Genomic DNA, 24,417 nt, shown 5'->3' with positions numbered 1-24,417 from the left:
CCACTGCTCCCATCTAATATTTATTTCATGTCATTGTCGTGAGAGATTTTGCATTTTAGGTTAGTTTTCAGTGTGTCTATGTACAGGTCAAAGAACACTTGATACAGTAAGAAAACAAAGAGCGGACACAAGTGTGGGTTTGTACACAAGCACAGAAAGTGCAGTACAGACTGGAGCCGTTGACGCCAACATGTTTCCATAGTAACCACTCATCCATCAGCATCACGTGCAGGGTGCTGTCAGTAACACACGGTTCAGATAAATAAGTTTTGAATAGAGGACACATGCATCTCTTTATGGTTGAGCCAGCTGTAAACCTCCCATGATTCTTTGGTTCTAGTTAGTTATTTTGGTTAAATACAATAAGTAGAAGTTGCCAAGGCTGCTTAGAGCTGGGTGTTCAGTATAGTTTTAATGTGATCTTTGAAGCGAGGCTTATTTTGTGTGCCAGCATCTGAACATACGCCCCAACAGATGTTGCCTGTCCTGAAAATGTTCTGAGTTTAAGGATCTCTCTCTCTCTTTTAATGACTGAGTGTGCCCCAATACAAGCAACAATCAGGTTTAATGCAAGTCAGTTTTCTCCTTTCTCCATTATTTATTCTCTGTATGCATCATTTTGCTTTTGATGTCTCTCTCTCTCTCTCTCTTTATGTCTATCTCTATCATTGTGTTCATCTGAATACCGTATTCTGTTGCGCTGCTCCTGGAGGCTAGGGATTGTGTTTGTGTGTGTAAGGCGCACTGTAATAGGTTGAAAGAATGTGAGACGAAACAGTCTAATGTCCTCTTTCTGTCTTTCTCCTGTTTTCTCCTTTACTTCTCGTGACCTCCTTCTTTCTCTCTCTCTCTCTCTCTCTCTCTCTGTGTCTCGTTCCCTGGTGTGTAGCGGCTCAGCGTCACTCTCTGCGTCAGCGTGTAATGACGTCAGCCCTGCATCGCGTCACCGCTGAGGTGCAGATGAGCTAACGTTGCTTTTTTGTCTCCGCTTTCCCCCTCTATCTCTCTCTCGCGTGCGCTCTACCTGTCTTTTGAACTCTCTCCCCCTTACGCCAACTTTCTTTCTCTGTCTGTCTTTCTTCCAGTCTTCGGGCACCAGTGTGACGGTGGACATTGCGGTGATGGGCGAGGCCCACGGGATGATCTCAGATCTGCTGGCAGACCCCTCTCTCCCCCCCAACACGTGCAGCACCCTGCGGGCGGTAAGCAACCTGCTCAGCACCCAGCTCACCTTCCAACCGCTGCACCACCGGCTACGCCTCAGCCCCCTGCTAGCCTTCAGCGACGGTCACACCTGCTCTGACTCCGAGGAGGCTGTAGAGAAGGGAGAGAGGCTGGCCATCCCAAAGGTAAGGCCACACCCTTTAAGGTACCAGGATGCAGGAAAGTTAATTGAGCTTTTAAGTCCCGCCTTAAAACTGACATATCAGGACGTACCACTGAGCAACAGTAACCGCTGACCAGCCACTTTTTAGTGGTAATTTTTCATGTTCTTTATATGCAAGTTCTAAACCAAACCCACCAGCTCCGAGAATAAGCACCACATTACAATATTTGATCTGAAGCACATAAGCATCAGAAATAATTCAGACAATGGAACAAAACAGTGTCATTAAATTTCTTTAGGAGAGAAGTATTCAACTCATCCTGTGAAGCACTTCTATTGATGTCATTAACATTTGTATAATTATAAACAATTATACAATGTAAAACATCTCATTAGTCAATATTCCGTAGGGGAGCAGCCAGTCGCTACTGAACCCTCCTGCCACAGTTTCTGTTGCCATGGTAACAGCAAGTTCTCTGATTGGTGGATCTTGCTAGTAGTTCCTTATGGATAGTTTAACATAATTGTATTAACATAAGAAAACCATTTCTTTATTAATATATTTTATGGATATTTTAAGTTAATACTGCAGAATAAAATTATAATTTACAGATAAATAAGAATAAAAAAGATAGTAAAATGTCCATTTGCTGCACTGAAATCAGTAAGGTTTGCATTTGAGAAAATGGATGATTACCCTCAACCATGGGGTTGAATTTGCGATCTGCGATTTTGTAATCTTTTTGTTGAAAATAACGAAACCTGCAATTTTATGTTTTAAACAGAGATGCAAACAGAGTGGCGAAAGTTATGGGATGCCGCATTAACTTGATTGAATTGTCTTGCCGTTTGCAGGGCTGTTTGTGAATGGGTCATGTTGTCTCAGTGGAACCAGCAAAAACTTTGAGGCAAATTAAAATAACTCTGTTGTGTTTAATGGTTACAGCCACATCCAGCGTTCTCCATCTTTCATTGCACACGTTCCTTTCGTTCATGCCAGCATGGCAGCTCTCTAATGTAGCGGACAATGACGCACATTCTCACAGAAGTCTTTTAATGTTTAACCAGGGCTGCAGTTAAATATGCATGCCGACACTTAAGGGCTGGGTGAGGCAAAAGTCACTATCCGTACCAACACTATTCGTATCAGCACAATTCTTTTCCCATGCTGCTGCACTTAGTACATTAGGAGATGTTTATTAAAATCCATTCATTACAAACGGCTCGCATGTAGGTCAAACAGCGCTGCGCTCTAATATCGAGCTCAGATACTCATCTGGACGTCTGCTCCGGCCTGCGCTTTTTTCCACAGCATATATAATGTGATATTTTGGCAGTGGGTTTGAAGAAAAACAGAGCCAGTCTGGTTCTTTAAGAGATGTTTTATCTGTCAGTCCCGCAGCTGTGTCAACAGCCAAAATATCGGCATGAAACGTAAGAAACCATTTTGCTTCCAGTGATGGTGACACGATTCGGGGAAGGTCACAGCTAGAGGCAGCCCACGGCTTCACTTCAGAGGAAGGCGTTGTGGCGTGTCTGGGTGTCCAATTTGGCAGGAAATGGGGCTTTTTCACTTAAATCCCAAATTACTTTTCCTGTATATTTTAGCTGAAAGAAAGAAAAACACTTTTGCAAGACCTTCTAAAGTGTTACATTCCTGCATACCTGCGGCACAGGTGATAAGATTTCTCTGGAGCGGGTAAACAAGAGACGTTATTATACTGTATGTAAAAAATGTTAACGCATGCATGAACAGTCCACTTAGAACGTACCAGTAAGATTAAAAGTTTGATATACCTGTATTTTCCAACATTTGAATGAAGATTCGCGTGCATACCTTTGTCCCAGAAGTTTAAAATGTTAATTTATTCGAGAACTAATAGAAAGGGGATGTTGCTGAACTGACGGTTCATTGGTCTCTCAGGGTCTAGAATTTTCCCCGGTGCTTTTGTTTTACATAACAGTTTGTACTAGGGCTGGGCGATAACTATAACATAGCATATCTGCTTTTTTTACCAGTGTTTGTTAAACAGAGGGACCTATTGAGCCACTTTAAATAAGAACAACTGTAACTAAGAAGATTTTTATTATGTATAGAAGATCATGTTTTATTCATACGTTTATTTTGATCTCATACAGTTTTAAACAACAATATACATTTGTATACATATAGACCCTATTAAAACTTTGCCGTCATACAGTAAGACATGTGACATGTGAGTCAGAAGATGTGTTTTTATTACTAACCCCAAACTAGATCATTAAAACAATATTTGATGTTTTATGCTGTCATTTCGAAATCTTTTTTTGGTCAAAATCAACATGGGTTAGTGTTTTTGGAAGTAATGTTCTTGTACTCATTTGTAGCTTCAAGATTGGAGAGGTTTTCTTATAACCATAATCGCTGGTGTTTTGCTGTTAACAACTAAATGATTCACAGTTGAGAGCTCTCATCTCATACTGTGACCTGTAGTTGGGGGTGTAAGTCGAGTTCCCTGAAGGAGGCCGGTTTGGACAAAAATTCCTAGTTAAATTGTGGCTGGAAAATTTGACTCGCACGGCCTGATTTGAATGTTTATTTGGTTGGCTCTTGCATACTGTTATCCATACAGCACTTGAAGAGTAGCATGCCAGTTTAAAGGAAGGCTGTAAGACGTAATACTGAGTCGGTAGTCTTTCTCTTTCGCTGCTCTGAAGGTACGTGAATATAAACACTGATCAAGCTACAAAAACTTGAAAATCTGTCAAGAACATGTACTGGTCATATTTCATCCCAAAACCAAACATAATGAAATTGTTTTTGTAATGAATATGATATGTTATTGGGAGGTTTGTATAGGTTAAAACACAAGTGATTGTTCACTGCACATATTTTGCAATTTTCAATAATTTTCAGTACAATTATCTAAACAACATAAAACAAGAAATATTTATTTCAAGGCAAAGTGATACAAGATTTGCTTTAGAGGATCCAAGCAAAAAGATGAGATGTTTGTGCTTAAAACAAGATGTTGGCAAAAACAAAAACAAAATGAAAAACAAAACATTTTCTTAGCCCATGGTCAAACAGCTTTTATTTGTTTAAGCAATTAAAAAAAGATTTCACTGAAAGTAAGATGTACATTGTGTAAAATGAATTTTATGTCTCAAGTGAATGCACTTAAAAACAAGACGAAAGCTAGCCAAGATTAGTAAATTGTTGTTGTAATATTCTTCCTGTGATGCTGAACATAAACTCATGCTGTCGAACATAAACTCATGCTGTCACACCAGGTAGAGAAAGAAGTTTCATCAGACCGCACAGAATCCTGATTGGACCGGACTCTGCGTACGTCGTCTAAAAGAGAATGAGAGAGAGAGACATTGGAGCTCCACAGCAAGAGAACAGACGCATGTCCCGAGCACCTTTACAGACATGAGCTCCAATTCCATCCAATCAAACGTGTTCCTCCCAACTTCAGCTGACAGCCGTTCTGGCCGAATTAATATCACACGCCCATATCGGAGATGTTTTCTGTGTTTGCCGCTGTAGATTGATGAATGAGAATTTTTTGTGAGCTAAAAATAGGAGCGATCTTTGGCTTCTGACCCCAGCGCTAACCGCATCTGTCTCCTGTAATGGGAAGGTGGGGGTGACTGTATCCCAGAATGCCCGGGGCATGTACTGATGATAGTGCAGTACTGGGGGCGGTAAGAAGATTGGGTTGAGGGCCGTGCAGATATGCCCTCTGGTTCTCTGTGTGGGCCGAAGCCTTGTAAAGCATCTGAAATATTCATGCTGCTGTCAGGAGAGTTTCTTCCCCTGCCTGACTTTCAGGGAAAAGCAGTTTTAAAACTTTTCATGCACCGTGGTGCAATTTTCTAAGGCCAGAATTATACAATAAATACACAGAATGCATTGTGGAAACCGTGTGGTCGTGTTGTAATTATTGTTGTAATATAGAAGACATATTTTTTTACAAATCATCAGAACTATAAATGTCATGTGACTAATCACTCAGTAGTGAGTCTGAGTAGTGATTTATTTAAAAGTAAATTACTAAAGCAATTCTATTAATTTAATTAGATTACATAAAATATTGGCATAAACATATATTATATACTTTTGTTTAGTTTAAATTGATGCAAAAAATGATTTACTGGAAATAAATAAACTTAACGTAAATTAGAGTATAAATTATAATAAATTACTAAAAAATAAAATAAAAATGCATAATAATATAAAACACTAAAAATAAATAGTAATAATGAAATAAAAATGAATTAAACCTAAAGCAATATTATATATAAATGAAAAAAGCACATATCAAACTTGCAAACCTGAAAATGAAAAATATTTAAATCAAAGCTAATTCAAAATATTAATACAATGTTAACATTAACAAACATTAACATAAACAAATCTTTAATAACTCTGGAGCTGCAGGTAAATTATGTCTTGTCAACCCTAAATAATAGCGTTTTGCATTTACCCATGCTAAATCATGTAAGACATTTGATTGGTTCACAGCATGTGATGGACGCAGGGACATTTCTCCAGGGTCCATCCATCTGTTCTGTTCTCAGTTCTCTGTGGCTCAGAGTCGTCTGTCATCCTCTCTATATACTATCACCACATTTTTACATGATTTACATAATTTGAAGTCCAGTTTTAATCTAAACCGACACTTTGTGTAACATCTGCGATGCCAAAAAATATTAATTCGGTTCTCTGCTTGTCATCTTGTATTATTATTCGATTACTATTGGCGATGTGACGTTCATCAATGTTTGCCTGCACTGCCATCATTATTTTACTCTAAAACTGATGTATGTTCTCTTTAAATAACAGCGTTTAAGACGGAGTTTGCCTCCGGGGCTTTTGAGAAGGATTTCTTCCACGTGGACCACCACCACATCAGCCACAGGCCTTCCCACCCTCGAACCCGCGCCGGTCAGGCGAGACCGCAGTGCCAGCATCAAAGCGCCTCATGATGGCTCTTCCAGCAGGTCACACATACTCAAAAACAAAACAATTGTTTTATCTAAATCAAACCTGATGAAGTTACTTTCACATGTATATGTGTATGGAGATTCCCCCCTTCCATGTAAAGCGCTTGTGTGTCCAGAAAAGCGCTATATAAATGCAAATTATTATTATTATAAGTGCCTCAATACTTTCTGGAGCCAAAGGCTGTGACTCATGTTAAGTTAAAGTTTTTTTTTCTTTGTAAATTACGTACTTATAATAGCCATTTTCATCGTTTTCCGCTTTTCTGTTGTCTTTGTCTTTACATTAAAGCGTTCGATCTGCTAGCACAGCTGTCGCATGTCTCCGTTGAATGCTTGAACTTTCTAGGGCCCCTCCGCTGTGTCTTACTCACTCATTGCAATGTTTGATTAAAATTTTTATTGCGTCCATCTTTGGGCATTTCTCCACCTCTATATAACTTATTTCAGCTCGAGTTGCACAGCCCAGCTAAAGTTCAGCACATTAATACAGATTTCTAGATAGCCATCAGAGACTTTAAAGAGGTTTCCTGGACACTAGTGTTTAGATTTGGGGCCTGTTGAAATAAAAACCCGTCTGAAAAATGGTGGGTCATGCCGTGGAGAAGTTCAGTGCATTACCATGTTCAGACTGCTTTTGAAAGTGTCAGGTCTTAATATATGTCTCTGTAAAGTTTTCCCACAGCGGGAGACTCTGTTGCTGCGTTCTTTATAGGTGGCAGGAAAACTTGTGTCTAAACCTTTCTCCAAGGCTCTTGGACTTTTTAAATTAGTTTAGTGCATTGTGAACATGCTCACTTTTACAAGTATTGCCTGGAAATGAGGGGTAAGATGTGCCATGTTGTGGTTAAATGGACAGTTCGCCAAAAAAAATGGTTCATCATTTATTTGCCCTCATGTCATTGCAAATTTCTATGAAATACTTCCTTCTGCATACTTTCTATTTTGAAGAACGCTGATAACACAACACTGACCACCATTGACCACCAAACTCTTTTCTCTATTTTTTTTCTCTATTTTACTTTATATTCCACAAAAGAGTTTAACAAAAAAAACATTATAAACATGATAAAATAAAAACTCTGCGTTTCTCTTTTTTTTGCAGTTTGTTGAACAGTGATTCATGGAATAACGCTGTAACGCTCAACATCTCCAAGAACAGGTCTATGTCTGCGTCATACACTGCCTCCACAACTAACCACATCTATAGCAAGAACCGAAGAGGTAAAGCCCAGTGTGAATGTGTTATTGCACATGCGTGTTCTCTTGTGGACATTTATCTTCATACTTCTCTCTTACAGGTTTCCCTTCTTCCAACATCTCGCCTCTGGCTTCACCATGCCAATCTCCTCCAGTCCAGGGCACTCCGGTGAACAGCCCGACCACCAAGAGCCCGTCGGTGGAGCTGCCCGACACAGAGCTTCCACAGGGAGAAGGCCTCACGACACGGAGCTCCCACAAAGGCTTAACCCACAGTCAGAGCGCTCCCAGCTCCAGTAGCACACACTGGGGACCGCCTCCACTCTGTAGCAGGTCAGCTTCACATCCGTCAACAGTCGTAAGCACAAAGAAATGTGTTAAATAGCCAAAATGTCACACTTTATGAATAAGGCCTTATTTGTTAACAGTATATGATGCATTAGCTGACATGAGCTTTCAATGAATAATACTTTCATGCATTTATTAGCACATGTTAATTTATTATTTAAAAAAAAAAATCTGAAAAAAATTAAAAGCAATACTGGTGAAAGTTTGTTAATCCAAAGCAAACTAAAATGAACTAACAAAGAATAATAAGGCAAAAATATTGTTGCTCATTGTTATTTAATGATATTAACAATCAAGATTGTAAAGTGTTACCAATAAATTTTACCACAGTAATGCTTCTTTGGTCTTATTTTGTATATCTGAAATGGCTCTATATACTTTTTTAGGTGCAAAACAGAGCTTAATGTACTTTTTCGTCGCTAACAGCACTGAAAGTATCAAATTATCCAAAATAATTTGTATTTTAATAACTTTTTTAAAGATTTATTCCCACAATTGGATAATTTTTTTGTAACGTGAGACATCCATATTCATATTTTTATACTTGCATAGGAATTAACTGGCAAATTTAAATTATTAGTTTCAAATTCATAACTTGAGGTATATTAAATCAAATATTTAAATAAGTTGTTCTAAGTTGTTAAATGTGAAACTACTGTGTAAAATGATGTTTTACGACAGTTGTTTTATTTGCAGACATGTTGTAAAAAGCCAAACCTTTCAAAAAATTGCCCTAAAAAGATTTAGCATATTTTTGAGATTTCAAGGGTACCTCGAATTGTGTGACTAATGGTCTTTAGAAAAGCAGAAAGTGACTTGATGTTGAGTTGAACACAATTCCTCACAAAGCTCAAACTACATGACTGTTATCTGATGTGAACAGTGCTTTTGGATGTTCTACAAGAGTGACTGCAGGTTCAGCTCATTACATGCGGTTACTGAACAACCACAGATTCATTAACTGTGAAAAATAACCAGCATCTTGTCTAAATATTAACCGCTTGACGTGCACGCTTGCTTCTCTGTTGCACTCGTTGCTTTTTTCTGCTGTCTTTGTGTTCCGCGGTCACTGATGTCCTGACAAGGTCGTCGTCGTCTTGTCCCGTGATGAATGTGTTCTGTCTGATTTGCTATTTAAACCAGCTTAACTAAATAGCAATGACATGTTTAGTTAAGAGCGCACATGCTTGCATCAATTTTACAATTTTGTAAGATTATAAATATATATATTAAACATGCGTCAGCTGTTGCCATACATTGACATTAAGCAGAATAGACAGATAATAATGATAAATGTATTTTTACAGTACATGCAGAAAAAAAGCAAGCAAACATGATGAAATCTTCAGTGCAGCGATAGATATGAAATGTGTTTTTTATGCACAGCTGTGGAAGACCGTACAGTAAGCTGAGACAGCGCGACGGATCAATAGATGAAGGAGAAAGAAACCAACAGTCAGGTAACGCATCTCTCCCCTGTTCTCTCAAAGCACCATTAGGATTTAGATTCATTTTGGTTATTAAACATTTTGCCATTGTGATCAGAGATGTTACCGCTGGACTGAATTCATGAATTAATATGAGACTGGTGTTGTTCAGGATACACCGAGTCTTCAGAGCTGTACATTCACCTGTCAGTCTGCTGATTTCTGAGACACCTAATAACGCTTCTTAAATACCTTTCAGAAGAAGCAGTGATCATATCATCAGACTATGACTTCACCTATGAGACCAACCACAGTGACACCGGCAACTTTGCACAGGATAAGGAAGAGGAGGGTCACAGGAAACCCTTCAACGCCCCGGTCCCATGCGGGATGTACCCGCCTCAGGCACTTGCACTGTCCACCCGTATACCACCAGAGGTAAACATGCTTCTTGTTTTGATCACGTTTAATCAGAAATATGTGTTGCAAAGTCTGACAAAGCACTAAAAGTTAGAGCACAATTGAAAATAGATTTTTTAGTTAATACATAATCAAGTGCATTAATGCATCTCAAATAAGATTTCGGGAATTCCTCTGCAGGATAAACTCATTCTGGCCCCACAGCCGTTGGTGATGGAGGGACTCGAACCCCTCATGAGCCAGATCAACAACTGGAACTTCCCCATCTTCAGCCTGGTGGAGAAAACCAACGGCAGATGTGGCTGCATTCTCAGCCAGGTGAGACACTGACATCTAGTGACGCTTATGAGTATAGACAACACACAAACTGACATGATGCCATAAATTCATTTACATTTAGTCATTTAGAAGACGCTTTTATCCAAAGCGACATACAAACAGTGTTGGGTAAGTTACTCTGATACATATTCAATAGTGTAATTAGATTACTCTACAAATTACTCTCTCCAAAAAGTAACTACTTATTACTAATGAGTTTCTACATCCTACTTCAACCTTGATTAGAAATGAGTCAAGGACATGAAATCAATTAATTAAAATAAATAACAACATAAAATATTCTTATTAACTGACCAAAGTTTACAAATGTGAGAAGGATACATCATAGCATACATTTTAAAGTTAGATTTATAATTTTGATGTAATTTCCACTTTTGAATATATATTACACAGTATTAAGTTCAATTACATCAGAAGTAACTGTAATTCAATTACAGAAAAAAAAAATCACAAAAGTAATCCCTTACTTTACTTTTCAAGGGGAAAGTAATTAAATTACAGTAATTGATTCCTTAGCAACTAGTTGAACCCAACACTGCTTGCAAATGGGGTAAACAATGGAAGCAATTGGAACAACGTAAGGACAACAAAAAGCATAAGTGCAATAAAACTGGTCTCATATAGCCTACCACAATATACAAAATATATACTGTATATGTGAATTTTAAGACTTTTAAAAGAGAAAAGCAATAATGGAAAGGTAAAATATTGAATATTTATTCTTCTCCATTTCCAGGTCATTAAATATAAAAATAAATCAAATATATTTCATTATATTAATATCACCTTGAATGCTACTGTCATTGAGGTAATAAGAAGAATACATCATCATTTTTTATAAAAAACTTTCTGTATTAAAAAACGCTAAACAAAAGCACTTTCACTAATGGTCTCAGACTTTTGACTCATATGACTAACAGCTTTTAAATGACTTATACGATCATATTGCTGCTGTCCTTCTGAACCCTCATATCTCCAGATTTCATTTTTTTGTCTTAAATTATTATTTTTAGTCACTGGTTTGTCACACGTTTTTCTAAATGTCTAACTTAATCATTTGAAAAGTACAGTGTTTTTTCGATTTCCTGAAAAACAACTTAGGTGTTGGAAAGACGGACACAATAGGTGATATAAATCATATAATACAGTCCATAATACGGTCCATTAATATTGGGACATCGACACAATTCTAACATTTGTGGCTCTATACACCACCACAATGGATTTCAAATGCTTGTTCTTGGGGCATTTTCCCTTCAGTTTTGTCTTCAGCAAGTGAAATGCATGCTCAATCGGATTCAGGTCAGGTGATTGACTTGGATAACAGTCCACTTCTTTCCCTTCAAAAACTCTTTGCTAGCTTTTGCAGTATGCTTTGGGTCATTGTCCATCTGCACTGTGAAGCACCGTCCAATGAGTTCTGAAGCATTTGGCTGAATATGAGCAGATAATATTGTCCGAAACACTTCAGAATTCATCCTGCTGCTTTTGTCGGCAGTCACATCATCAATAAATACGAGAGAACCAGTTCCACTGGCAACATGCCCACGCCATGACACTACCACCACCATGCTTCACTGATGAGGTGGTATGCTTAGGATCATAAGCAGTTCCTTTCCTTCTCCATACTCTTCTCTTCCCATCAGTCTGGTACAAGTTGATCTTGGTCTCATCTGTCCATAGGATGTTGTCCCAGAACTGTGAGGGCCTTTTTATATGTCGTTTGCAAACTCTAATCTGGCCTTCCTGTTTTTGAGGCTCACCAATGGTTAACATCTTGTGGTGAACCCTCTGTATTCACTCTTTTGAAGTCTTCTCTTGATTGATGACTTTGACACACATACACTTACCTCCTGGAGAGTGTTCTTGATCTGGCCAACTGTTGTGAACGGTGTTTTCTTGACCAGGGAAAGAATTCTTCGGTCATCCACCCCAGTTGTTTTCCGTAGGCTTCCCGGTCTTTTGGTGTTGCTGAGCTCACCGGTGCGTTCCTTCTTTTTAAGAATGTTCCAAACAGTTGTTTTGGTCACGCCTCATAATTCCTACACCGTTCACCTGATTTGGATGTAAATACCCTCAAATTAAAGCTGACAGTCTGCAGTTAAAGCACATCTTGTTTGTTTAATTTGATATCCATTGTGGTGGTGTATAGAGCCAAAAATGTTAGAATTGTGTCGATGTCCCAATATTTATGGACCTGACTGTAAATAAAACTTTTAATAGTGTATTTATTGTGCAATTTTTAGACATATTAGAGATAAAGATAACAATTGAAAGTTTTCCCTGTGTTTCAGGTGTCCTACCGGCTGTTTGTTGATACAGGACTGTTTGAGACGTTCAAGATTCCAGTGAGAGAGTTTATGAACTATTTTCACGCACTGGAGAACGGATACAGACACATCCCATGTGAGTCTGAGGAAACAATCACAAAGACTAATATTACTACATTTACTAAACATTGCAAAAGATGAACAGTAATGTACATATCGTATGAAATCTCAAGTTCACCTTCTGAAGACAGACCGTGAGTGTGTTGTATCTCCCTCTAGTGGATGTTTACGTCATGAAATCTTTTCATTCTGTGTAGATCATAACAGAATTCATGCAACAGACGTCCTCCATGCTGTTTGGTACCTCACCACCCAGCCTGTGCCTGGACTACCCACCCTGACCCGCGTTCAGGGGTCACTCTGTGATTCGGGTGAGATTTACTTACTATGCTTACTATGCTATGCTATGCTTTATGCAAAAGTGAACACTTCAGATGTATAGAATATGTTTAAAAATGTCTGTTGTGTGCATTTAGACTGTGACAGCGGCCTGGCTCATGAACGCACAAATTACCTGATGTCCAACACGTATCCTTTAGAGGAAGAGGGCTACGGCTGTTTATCCGGACTCATCCCTGCCCTTGAACTCATGGCTCTTTATGTAGCAGCGGCCATGCACGATTACGACCACCCTGGACGGACAAACGCCTTCCTGGTGGCCACCAGCGCTCCACAGGTACCAGACAGCACAATGTATTAGTATTAAGTTATAAAAGGGTTATGTAGTGCTTAATGATAAGTGTTTGAAATGTGCCATTCAATCACATCAAGATAAGGCACTTGAGCAAGGTCAAGTGCGGCACGCATGGAGACCACATTCCTTTTTTAAATGATCACATGAAAAAAATATTTCAGTAACTGGAAAGAGTTTGCATGCTGTATGTTCATTGTTAACGTGAGATATCATTCATGTAATACTGCTTTCTCCCAGTGAAAATTGACTTGCGGATTGAAACTCCAAAATATTTTTTGAAAGCTTTTGATAATTGTCACAATTTTTTTTGTGTGTTCAAAGGCTGTGCTTTACAATGATCGCTCAGTGCTGGAGAACCACCACGCAGCCTCCGCCTGGAATCTCTTCATGTCACGGCCTGAGTACAACTTTTTGGTCAGCCTGGACCACATGGATTTCAAACGCTTCCGCTTCCTGGTCATCGAGGCCATCCTTGCCACCGATCTGAAGAAGCACTTTGACTTTCTGGCTGAATTTAATGCCAAGGTAAGAATTTACCTGTTAGACACATCTGAGGAGGAGAATTAGCGTACCTTTGTAGACTCGAACAACAAAAGAGGGAACTTCATAGAAATTACCATTGTGCTCCATTCACAAAAGATGGGTTTCTCTGACCAATCATTTGTTCTCATGAACAGCCCAGTTGTACAACCGTTGATTTTTTTACTCAAGTAAAAGTGTAGTAAACAATTTTTTTAAGATCATCTTTTGTACAGCAACAGTTATACTACAAATGCCATGGTTACACTATGGTCATTATCAAAACATGCAGGTACATTATGATAATGTTGAATGTGCGTTTCATCGCTTTTGTTTTTTGTCAGGTGGGAGACGACGGTTGCTCCGGTATCGACTGGAACAATGAGAACGACCGACTCCTGGTGTGTCAGATGTGCATTAAGCTAGCGGACGTAAACGGTCCATTAAAATGCAAAGACCTTCATCTGCAGTGGACAGAGGGCATTGTCAATGAGTTCTACGAGCAGGTAAGTTCAGAGATGAGGGTCACCTCAATCACTGTTTGTTTGAGTTGTGTTGTCATTTTCAAGCAACATCTCCATCAAAGACAAACAAGTGCCGTTTTCAGCAAGTACCGAGTACCCGGCATCAGATTCAAGAGAATGGGATAACGGTGTCTATTATAGACTTGATAATACAGAGAAGTCACCTCGTAGCAACTCTGTATCGTTCACATTGAGTGGCTGGAAAGGGTGGCGAGGATACGCTGTTGCCTGGCAACCAACTACATCCTCCCCAAGCAGCACCTAAGGTAACAAGCTCACAGCTGTAGTGAGAACAGGGTGGTTGTAGTCGAAGCATTACTAAGATAAAGTTTTGGAAGTGAACTTTTAATGACACACAGGAAATGGTACAGTTACAAAGCAATTGTATCATTTCGGACAGGAAATACGGTGTTGTTGTGATTTATCGAACTGACTAATAAATCTCATGGTTAAGACTTAATAGACCGCTATTTTTTATTTTTAGACATTGCTGGTTTCATTGTGGATCAATGGAATAGAGGTTGCACCTTGACTTCAATTGTATTTGATTATTTTTACGTTTTTTGGGGTTAATCAGTAGAATGGAAAAGTAATAGAAAGGAAATAATTAATTAACATGAATTTTGAGAAAATATTAAGGTTTAATTCTGCAACGATCTTATCATACGGCCTTTCACATCAGCCATCGAAAATTCCGGTGTTCTATTACATGTGTACATGTGTGATGTGTCTGGATCCATATTGTCTATCAGCGGGTTGAGAAGGGCTTGTTTGGATGTCAGCAATGAGCAACAAAATGTTGTGTCTATTATTGCTAGGAACACGGAGTGACGATGACCCAGTTGTGTCAGGACCCCGTCACAGAGCTTCAGAGCGTCATATGACCACCCCTGGCCATATTCAGAGCATTTCAAAAGGGAGCAGAAATTATATGCTTCAAAGGAGCCTGTTTTCTCCCTTCCTGTTTGGTTTCTTGAATGATTCATTTCTCCGGCTCTTTTGAGTTGCACCTGACAGCGCAGCGCACAGACATTACTGCCCTCTGACGACATGGCTGACGCGGTTGCCATGGCAACGTGAGACCTTTCCTGTCGTTATCATGTTCTCATTGTTTATTTCCAGTTTATTTCCGTGAAGCATACGTTAACTAGCGCGCTATATACGTTGTCTCACCCAGATGCAGATTTTAATTCTGTAATCTGGATGAGACGAGAGAGTGGCTGGATGTGTTTTTCCCTCTCGTCCGCAGGAAGGTTGACCTAGTTTTATAGCGCTAGAATGTCTGTGAAGTGTGTTTCTCTCCTGAGCTGGAAAAATCCAATCGAGTGTGTGATTCCTCTACTGGGGTTGAGCGTATAGTTCCCTCTTCAGTGAGATGAGTAAATAATTGTTGATTTATTTTAATTGAGGTAGATGGTAAGGATGAGAAGAAAATAGATGCTTAGCAAAGATACAAAAGTAAAGTTTCTTTAAAAAGCCTGAACTCATATTTTATGATTAATCAGTAAACCCTTATCTGAAGCATCGGTTTGTTTTCTTTTTTTATGTCTATGAACATCATGAAAAATCATGTCATTCAGGTTTTGTTTGCCTGATAGTATAAAGGACAGATCGTAGGTTCATAAGCATCTCTTCATTAGTGTGAGGATGTCACTTCCTGTGATGCTCTGTATGCACCTGTGGATAAAGAAGCACGAATTTTCATTATTTTTTCATGAAGGTTTAAAGAAGTTTTTTTTTAATGCTTTTTTAAATCATGTTAGCTGAATAATACTTATAATATCGTTTTTTTAAATGACGTAAAATGAAATCTTATCAATCATATCAGTGGCCCATAAAAAGATCTGTAATTCTTCTTACATAAAGTAAATAAACACAAACTTTTAAACACATTGACCTACATTTTCTTATGTTTTATATTATGTGTTTTTTTGTGTGTGTTTAATATTTTCTTGTATTTTCATCCTTGGGTTTCAGGGTGACGAAGAATCCAGCCTAGGCCTTCCCATCAGCCCCTTCATGGATCGCTCAGCACCTCAGCTGGCCAAACTACAGGAGTCTTTCATCACACACATTGTAGGACCTTTGTGCAGCTCGTACGACTCAGCTGCCCTAATGCCTGGCCACTGGGTCGACCCTTTACCCGAAGAGGGCATGGATGCCGAAGAAGAGACAGATGACGAAGACGATGAGGACACACCAGAGGAAGACTCCTCCACCAGTTCAGAACTGTCCCGTGAGTTTAGTGTTGTCATGATGTGTAGGACTCAATAATGTGCTATTGAGGGATTGTTTTGTGTTAACTATGTCCGTGTTCATCGCAGAGAAACCAGCACCCAAGAAACGCAGGAAAGTTTTCTGCCAGATCACCCATCACCTGCTGGAGAACCACGAGATGTGGAAGAAAGTTATTGCTGAAGAGTCTCCATGCCAAATAGAAGAGGAGGAGTCCACAGGCCTCAGCAACAGCCCGGAGCCGATCGACGAAGAAGAGGAGGAGCCGGGGAGCAAAGAGGTGCCAATAAAGGACCAGGAGCTAGACACTATGGAGGAGGCGGAGCCAGGAGAGGAGGAGTGTCCTCCACCTGAAGAGACAAACGAAGAACAGGCGGAGGAAGCAGATGGCGAGACTCTACAGGAACTGGAGGATTCTGTGAAGTCAGACTCAGCAACCATACGAGTAGATGAAGAGCTGGTGGCAAAACAGGAGGAAACGGAAGAAGAAAATACAGACGAGCATCCACAATGAATCACTTGCCATTTTTAGACTGGAACATTGTCTGAAAGCTTTTTATTGGCAAGCGAAACACCTAGGAAATGGTTGCCAGCACATCACTTAGACACAACACTGTAGATGCTTGGGGAACATGTGCCTAAAGGAAACAGGGTGGGGGGATCGGGGTCTACAGATGGAGGGTTTTAATAACAATGATTTATGGGAGGATAGACACCAACGAAATAAGGGTTTGCCAGGACATTCTGGTGTTTCCTACGTTTCTAGACATTAGACATCGGTCAGTTTTGGTTTCCGGCGATTCCTCCCCATCTGCACCTTAATAGAGAACTGCCAACCCACACGAGTTCTCCCAAACAAGCATTCCGGAGGGAACAAGAAATCAATCCACCACGAGTCTCCTAGAGGGCATTTCGGCTCACGTATTCATCCTCGACCAACGTAAAGAAACGTTCAGAAACAGCATGCATTCGTGAAACGCTACATAATGATGACAAAGACAAACCACATGTGTAACACTACATTCCTGTGTCTGTGTCCTGCCATTCTTTTCTTTTTGAGAGACTCTTCAAGGTCACATTCTGCAACGTCCATATTCCAAACGCTTGCGTCCATGTGCTCGTTCTGTTTCTGAAGGCGTTCTCTCCCCTCACCCGAACATTTGGCAATCCACAAGTCAACGGACTGAGATTTTCTGTTTCTCAGGATCAGACTGTTTTCTGATAACCCCGTCATTGGTTTTTACGGACTTTCTTGCAACTTTATAATCTTAGCGATCTTGGTTCGTGACTTAAAGGGAATCTTTGGTTCTTTTGTAAGGTGTGATTTCTTCAAAACATTATTGGCCTTTTTTAGCAAAGTAGCCCAATCGTTGTTTTGAAAATCGATATTTGATATATATACACAAACAGTGCAGCGTCACTTATTCGAGTTTATTGCCTGAGAAGTTTTTATTTTAATGATGAGGCATGCAATACTGCATTATTTCATCCCTCTTGACATATCATCCATCAATATGTCAAATGTTTCGGACATCTTTTGCATCTCTCTCTCTGTAAGCTTTTATTCCTACATTTACATTTAAGCTTCTTAGCAAATTTCGATGATCAAAGGCGCAGGCTGGAGCTCTCGGTCTGGAGGAGGGGCGACTGGAGAACCTCCAGCATCCGAATCGCCTTCAGTCACATGTCGAACAAGGCCGCGGTCAGCTCCTCATCCCCGTCTCTCTCTCATGAACGCACGTAAAGACCATGTGCCGCACATGAGATATGGCCGCCAGTCGACACGGCTGTCCGCTCTCGTCTTTGATGTGCTGAAAGAGGCAGATTGCCAGTGACGGTAGTTTAGGCAGAGACTGGCGAGATGAAACGCTTCTGCAGGCTTAATCACCTCGTGTCCGACGTCTAATCAGACCGAGTCCGATGCCTTCGGTCTTTGTACCATCACTTTGAAGGAGAGCCAATTAAAAATGTCTAGGTAGGAGGCGGCGGTCATGTGCTTCACGTTTATCTTTGATATGTCCCCTCTTGGTGCAGCCTTAATATTATCAGGCAATGTGGTGCAATGTAGTTCAGCAAATTATTTAAGCAATACTGACCCTATCTGTCGAGCGTTTCTGATGCACTCTCTTAGTTTTGTTGCCGTGTGATATCGCACGGCATAAGTGTGCGTGCCAAATATGACTTCAAAATCATTCTTGAACTTTCCCCAAAGTGTGTAACGCTGCCGCTTTGTAGAAGCCGCTTTTTAACTCATCTCAGTGGAGGAAAGAGAATGCAAGAGCCAAGTCTGAATGTGTTTTATGTTTTTCATTTTCTACTTGACTATATTTAAACATTGTTAGAAAATGTTATTAATATATGAATAAAATCAACTTTAATGGAAATAAAACACATAAATGGGTCAACGACGTATAACGACCACGATCGTTTTGTGTTACCAATAATACCAATAATTGTATTAAATTTAAAATACAACATATCTTATTTTTGTGGCTGAAATATGATTCTCTGAGACAGTATGCTTAAGTGAATGGTATTTTTAAAACATTTTGTTAATTTTAGAAGTAAAAATTGTAGAACAAAGGAGAAGCTTACTTGCCAAAACTCAAAGAAATACAAATCAACTTCTTTAAATACCAAAGATTTGTTAAAACATGTTAAGCCTGTCACAGAAATGAAATAATTTTAAGATAAATCATGGTCACACCACATGACATTTTTTAAGGCCACGGCCAACTCATCGGGGAAAAAAACACTAAACTCAATTTAAACATTTTACCTGCATTTATGTGTAAACCACATTTTTTATGTTTGAGTCACTGCAATAGATATTATTTTTAAATTGCCATGTAGAAAATCCTTATACGCCATTGACCTAAATAGATGAATGAATACAAAGTCAACTTGATAATTATGTAATTCTTTATTCATGTTATTTAAAAAGATGAAAAGCTCTTGTCATGACCTGTGGAATTATCCCTTGACTCTGTTTAATAGGCTGATTAGGGTTCAGGACTTTATTGTTTCTGATTGAATGTGATTGGGGTGTGTATGTGATTGTGTGCTTGTGTGTGTGTGTGTGTGTGTGTGTGTGTGTGTGTGTGTGTTGGCCTGGCAGCAGTTTCTCCATCCTCCACTGTGCCTCTCATTGGTCTGTCTTTGACTCCGAATATTTTTCTATCCAGTACGGCTCCCAGATTCATAATTGTGTATTTATCACTAAATCGTTCCTCACAAACCACATACCTTTAAAACGTAAAACACAGTGTGTACAGTTTATCGGAAAAATCTCAGCAGGTATGCCACAAATCCATTACGCCATACATGATAACTTGTGATGTTCTGTCTGATGTCCCCGATTCATCCATCCATGATCTTTTCCATTTACTTTCACAATTGACAGTTTGACTCGCACATCAATTTCAAGCGGACGTGAGCACGTAAGGTTACACCTCATCCAAGAAGATTTTTGTTATTTTCTCCTTATAGTATTTCCTGCTCTGTTGTCTTCATCCGTACGGGTTTGACACGTACGTGTTTCATTCACCTTGGGAACCAAACAAGCTTTATTACTCTCTGATAAAGAGATCCAAAACTTTTTTATATAGTTGGCACTTCACCGACGAAATAATTATTTTTCTTCTCACTTGTATCTTGCACTTAACACATGTAGCAATACCTATAGAACGGGGAACTGTGTCAATCACCAGTATTCGTAAATATTCGTTTTAATGCTGATTGTTGTTCCATTTTGTACAAAACGTGTACAGGATAAAGATGAAATAATACAAAAACAACGCCAAAAAAAAGGGACGAAGAGGATGAAAGCGACAACGGAAGTCTTTTAGATAAACATTATTTATTTTTACTGTTTTGTAATTTAGACACTATACTGTAGCTCCTCTATTGCCAGGCTTACTGGAAGTGCCTCTTGGTATAATGTAACATACAGAAAATATATATTGAGATTATTAGAATCTGTCACAAAATGAACATTGTGGATGTTGTAATGTGAATACAGTTTAATAATATGAGTGAAGTTCTGTGGTATTGAATGTGTCTGTGTTCCTCATTTATTTATTTTTTGAACGTTTGTGATTCTTTGATTTTAAATCAAGACTAAATCTGAAAGTCATATAACACAAAAGAGGTCCGTTGGGGTCCAATATTTTTAATTTGTAGCACTTACAAAGCTCTGGTAAGTCCCACACTTTCTTTATGATGGGTCACATTCCCCTTAAATTAAACAGAAATGTGCATTAAAATAGAAACAAAGTGTTTGTATCCACAACCTGTTATGTCTGCCAAATGATGTTGAAATAGTCCTATAAAACGTTTTTATGGCCATTTAGCACATTGTTTGTGTTTTTAAAGAACATAAAGAAAGGACGCTTATATAATTGGATTATGAACAGGGCTTTACGGACAAAACTCATTATTAGCAGATTTGTCTTAAACTGTAGGTTTTTTTATGCTGACAGCCGCAATGTTCTGTAATAACCCTGTTCCTGGCGTTCACATGCCGTTCCTGAAGCTTATATGTGTAATTCATACTTACAGATCTTAAAGCAAGGACCTTGTGTGACCTTTAAATGGAGCACTCCCCCATCTCTATATCCCTGAGGGGTCAAAAGTCATGACCTAAGCAGCCCTTTATTCTCTGTACACTTTTCACAGTTTACAACATGAGCCGCAGTACGAGGTGACGACGATGATAGAAAAGGTAAAGAATTTATTCTGCAGAGTCTACCAAGTTGAAATGCAAAATGATGTGCACAGCTGTTGATTCAGGTGTTCCTGAAGTTTCTCTTATTTGATACGGTTTGGCTTATGTGTGATTCTTTTAACTTCCCCTGATCCAGTTTTAAACTGCTCTCATCCGAATTGATATTCTGAAATGTTAATTGGATTGAGAACTAGACTGAACATCACACACATCCTTCGACCGGTGGAGAACATCTTGAGCACTATGACTAATGGAAACATGCGTTTAATCCACCTTAGATGTCAGATCAATGGAGTCAGACCTCCTGTGACAACATTCGTCATTAATCGACATTAAAATTGTGGAAGAGGACATGCGTGACATCACTGTGGGTCCTCTGAGGTCAAACTACAGTTTAGCATCACTATTGTTTTGTGTTAAATTCATATGCTTAATTCATCCCATATTGTTTGTAAAACAGGCATGAGTCATACGCTCATTTGGCTTGTTAACTGTACAGTTAAGATTCCAAACTATTATTTGTTATTGTATAAAGTATGATACACTTAAATGCCTAGATTTTCATTTGGAGGACATAAAATCAACAAAATTTACATTTAAGGAAGGATCAGGTGTTTTTGATCAGCCATGTATCTAACCCAACTAAAACACTAAAAAAATGTGTAGGCTTGCAATACCCTGGCAACCGTCACCCTGCTGTTAATTTATAAAGTCATAGAGTTTTGTTTAGGCAGAAATGTTAAATCTATGAACAAAAATATTTGATATAAAACAGTATTTCTATTGGATCAATTTAACAAATGCAGTTTTTTTACACATTTGATGACCTCACATGACACATTCTGCCACACATGTGACATAGGTACATTTTTCAAAATGCAGACAAACACTTAAAGTCTAATTTGACAACTGCTTCGCACAACCAAACGCATTTGCGTGTTGAGAGAATGTAGGTCTGATGTGCTGTCAGGAACAGAGAGAAATGCTTGTGCTGATTGCGAATAATGAGTCACAGGCCTGGAGTGTTACACCCTCTCCATCAAGCCCATTAGCAGCTCAGCTGATGCATAAAACTGGCCCTAGAGAACATGCGGCAGGTAACATGAAGAAATGCGTTATCACAGGCAGGTGTAATCTGGATATTATTTTTTGGGAGGTAGACGCTGAGATGAATCTTAAAAGGTGGGCTGATCCAAATCTGTATGACTTTCTCTCTTTTTTAAAACACAAAGATATTTTGAAGAACGTTGATGAACAACCCATTGACAAAACCACATTCTTTAAAAAAAAAAAATTGTGTTCTAAAATGAAGTCGTATAATGGCTTTGATGTTCATGAGGTTGAATAAATGATGTCAGAATTTTTATTTGGGGTGAACAACCCCTTTTAGCACACATGTGACGTCTTGTCTATCTGGTTATGACGTTGCAATGGCCCTCAAATGTAAACAGAACACTATGTCTGTCTAGTACGAGAATCACGATCAGTTCAAGGACTTTTGTTGTGTTTTCTTTTTTTTTTGCTGAAATTACTACAATGTAAATGTCTCAGAACTGCTGTGCCATTGTGTTTAGGCTTCAGTGAGTTTCCTCTGATGCCAAATCTGAGTCATAACAATGAGCACATTATCCATATACACATCGGTGATTATTATTCTAACGTCACAGTTCATTCTGTACTTGTTTCATGGTGTAACCCAGAAATAAAAGTCCGTGTCTAAAATATAGAGCTGAAATAGCTGCAACGAGCAGGAATGGATTAACAAAATCCTATTACAAATAGGAGACCAAAAATTCTGCCACACAACCATCTCAAAGCACCGTAAACCATAAACAACAGGAGATTACCAAAAACACACTTTAAAGTGGATGTTTAGTTTGCAAAAACTGTCCGGCAACAACTTAAAAGCTGCTGTTTTTCAGTGTCTGTATAAAGAGAATCCTGAATGATGTACTGACGTCGATTCTTATTATTTTAGCTCATTTGCACTACATTATCGATTTCACCATATGAGTCATTCACTGTCATTTCTGTTTGAAAGAAAAATGAAATAACACAGAGAGATGGCTGATGGGGAGGTGAAAATGTGTTATATGTAAACAAAAATATTAAAAAGAGGTGGGGAATTGCCTGAAGCTCTATAATGTCCAGCAATGTCAATAAATCCTGTTTTCTAGAATAAATTTCCACACGTTTTAAAATTCTCTAAAAATATTCAATATCCCTTAAGATATTCAGATCGTGTATATCAGAAAACCAACTGTTGCTTATGGATGTTGTGTATTGTTAACACTTGTTAGCTTACTCATGTTCTGTATGCAACAGGTTTCAGTAATTAAGAAGGGCAATAAAGCATTATGTGAATGCACAAAGATAAAAGCATGTTCACACAATAATGGGCTTATTATATTATTATTTAGCTATCTTCATGGACAAACCACATTATCACAAAGAGTAGAATGTGTTTAAGCCACAGTCGGAAGGTTATAACAGCTGTCATATTGTGGCTTGGTCATCTCCATGGAAACAAGAGAACGTCCATTGTGTCTCTTTCCCCCCATACTTCCTTGTGGCCCCCCCCATCCTTCCTTGAAGATATGTTTGAGGACTCCATAATGGCCATTAACAAATAAAATTGCTGTTGTCAAAGAACTCTAGCTGTCAATATAATGTTGCTAAAACAAAATCAACCGTCAGATACACGTGATGCTTTGAGGTACGGTACAGTGTGTACAGTATGTAAAATCCAGCCATTTCATTCAGACATGTTTATCTTTAGAAGGCAGTTGGTGTGAGCCAGATGAACATAACAGTGTGAAGCAATGATTTAATTTTCACTACATCAAACGTTTGTCTTTCTCTAACTTTGACGTCATTCTGATTTACAGCTCCAGATTTACTTGCAGACACTCAAAGGCTAAAAGGCAAGTTATTTAAATTCATAAACAAATGACTCCTGCATGCTGATCATTTGACCTTATTCTTGTTTGAGCCTCTTCAGACTGATCATACTAACAAGGATGTTGTGTAATGTCATTTTGCAACTTTTTGAATCTTGTGTTAACACTCACAGTGCCCATGTCACGCCTGTTGATACAACTGATTGTTTAATTCAATTGATTGTCAAAGTGTAAAACAAGATACAAAACAAAGCACAATATTAGGTTTATTATTTATTTGCATTATTTAGTAGAACAGTAATACAGACCTGTAGTGTGAAGCATGACCAAATCTCCTTATATGACATATAGTGTCAGGTTATAAAATACTAAACAGATCGTTAGATTTGTATGCTTGAGTTTACCTGTAATTTTATTGAAATACAAGTGTCTTTAAATG

The 24,417-nt window shown here is 38.7% G+C and overlaps 1 protein-coding gene across 4 annotated transcripts in view; it reads left to right on the top strand.

The window, feature by feature from the left end:
- The window catches only part of pde3a (phosphodiesterase 3A, cGMP-inhibited), an 84,590-nt gene extending 64,188 nt beyond the window's left edge, over positions 1 to 20,402 (top strand). For 3 of the 4 annotated variants that reach the window (XM_056747546.1, XM_056747544.1, XM_056747543.1), the window contains 14 exons: positions 1,086 to 1,349; positions 6,159 to 6,316; positions 7,422 to 7,540; positions 7,618 to 7,849; positions 9,251 to 9,324; positions 9,551 to 9,729; positions 9,892 to 10,029; positions 12,345 to 12,456; positions 12,638 to 12,751; positions 12,857 to 13,056; positions 13,396 to 13,599; positions 13,938 to 14,099; positions 16,095 to 16,353; positions 16,442 to 20,402. In XM_056747546.1, coding sequence (XP_056603524.1) covers positions 1,086 to 1,349; positions 6,159 to 6,316; positions 7,422 to 7,540; positions 7,618 to 7,849; positions 9,251 to 9,324; positions 9,551 to 9,729; positions 9,892 to 10,029; positions 12,345 to 12,456; positions 12,638 to 12,751; positions 12,857 to 13,056; positions 13,396 to 13,599; positions 13,938 to 14,099; positions 16,095 to 16,353; positions 16,442 to 16,866 — 2,640 coding nt within the window. In that variant the 3' untranslated portion in view covers positions 16,867 to 20,402. Of the gene's footprint in view, positions 1 to 1,085; positions 1,350 to 6,158; positions 6,317 to 7,421; positions 7,541 to 7,617; positions 7,850 to 9,250; positions 9,325 to 9,550; positions 9,730 to 9,891; positions 10,030 to 12,344; positions 12,457 to 12,637; positions 12,752 to 12,856; positions 13,057 to 13,395; positions 13,600 to 13,937; positions 14,100 to 14,200; positions 14,384 to 16,094; positions 16,354 to 16,441 lie in introns of those variants that run through there. The other variant, XR_008906632.1, reaches the window with a different exon arrangement.
- The last annotated feature ends 4,015 nt before the right edge of the window (positions 20,403 to 24,417 follow it).

The sequence above is a fragment of the Triplophysa dalaica genome, chromosome 5, assembly GCF_015846415.1.
Source record: "Triplophysa dalaica isolate WHDGS20190420 chromosome 5, ASM1584641v1, whole genome shotgun sequence".
Taxonomy (NCBI): Eukaryota; Metazoa; Chordata; class Actinopteri; order Cypriniformes; family Nemacheilidae; genus Triplophysa; species Triplophysa dalaica.
The sequence above is the reverse complement of the archived record's forward strand: the minus strand, read 5'-3'. Positions and strand labels throughout refer to the sequence as shown.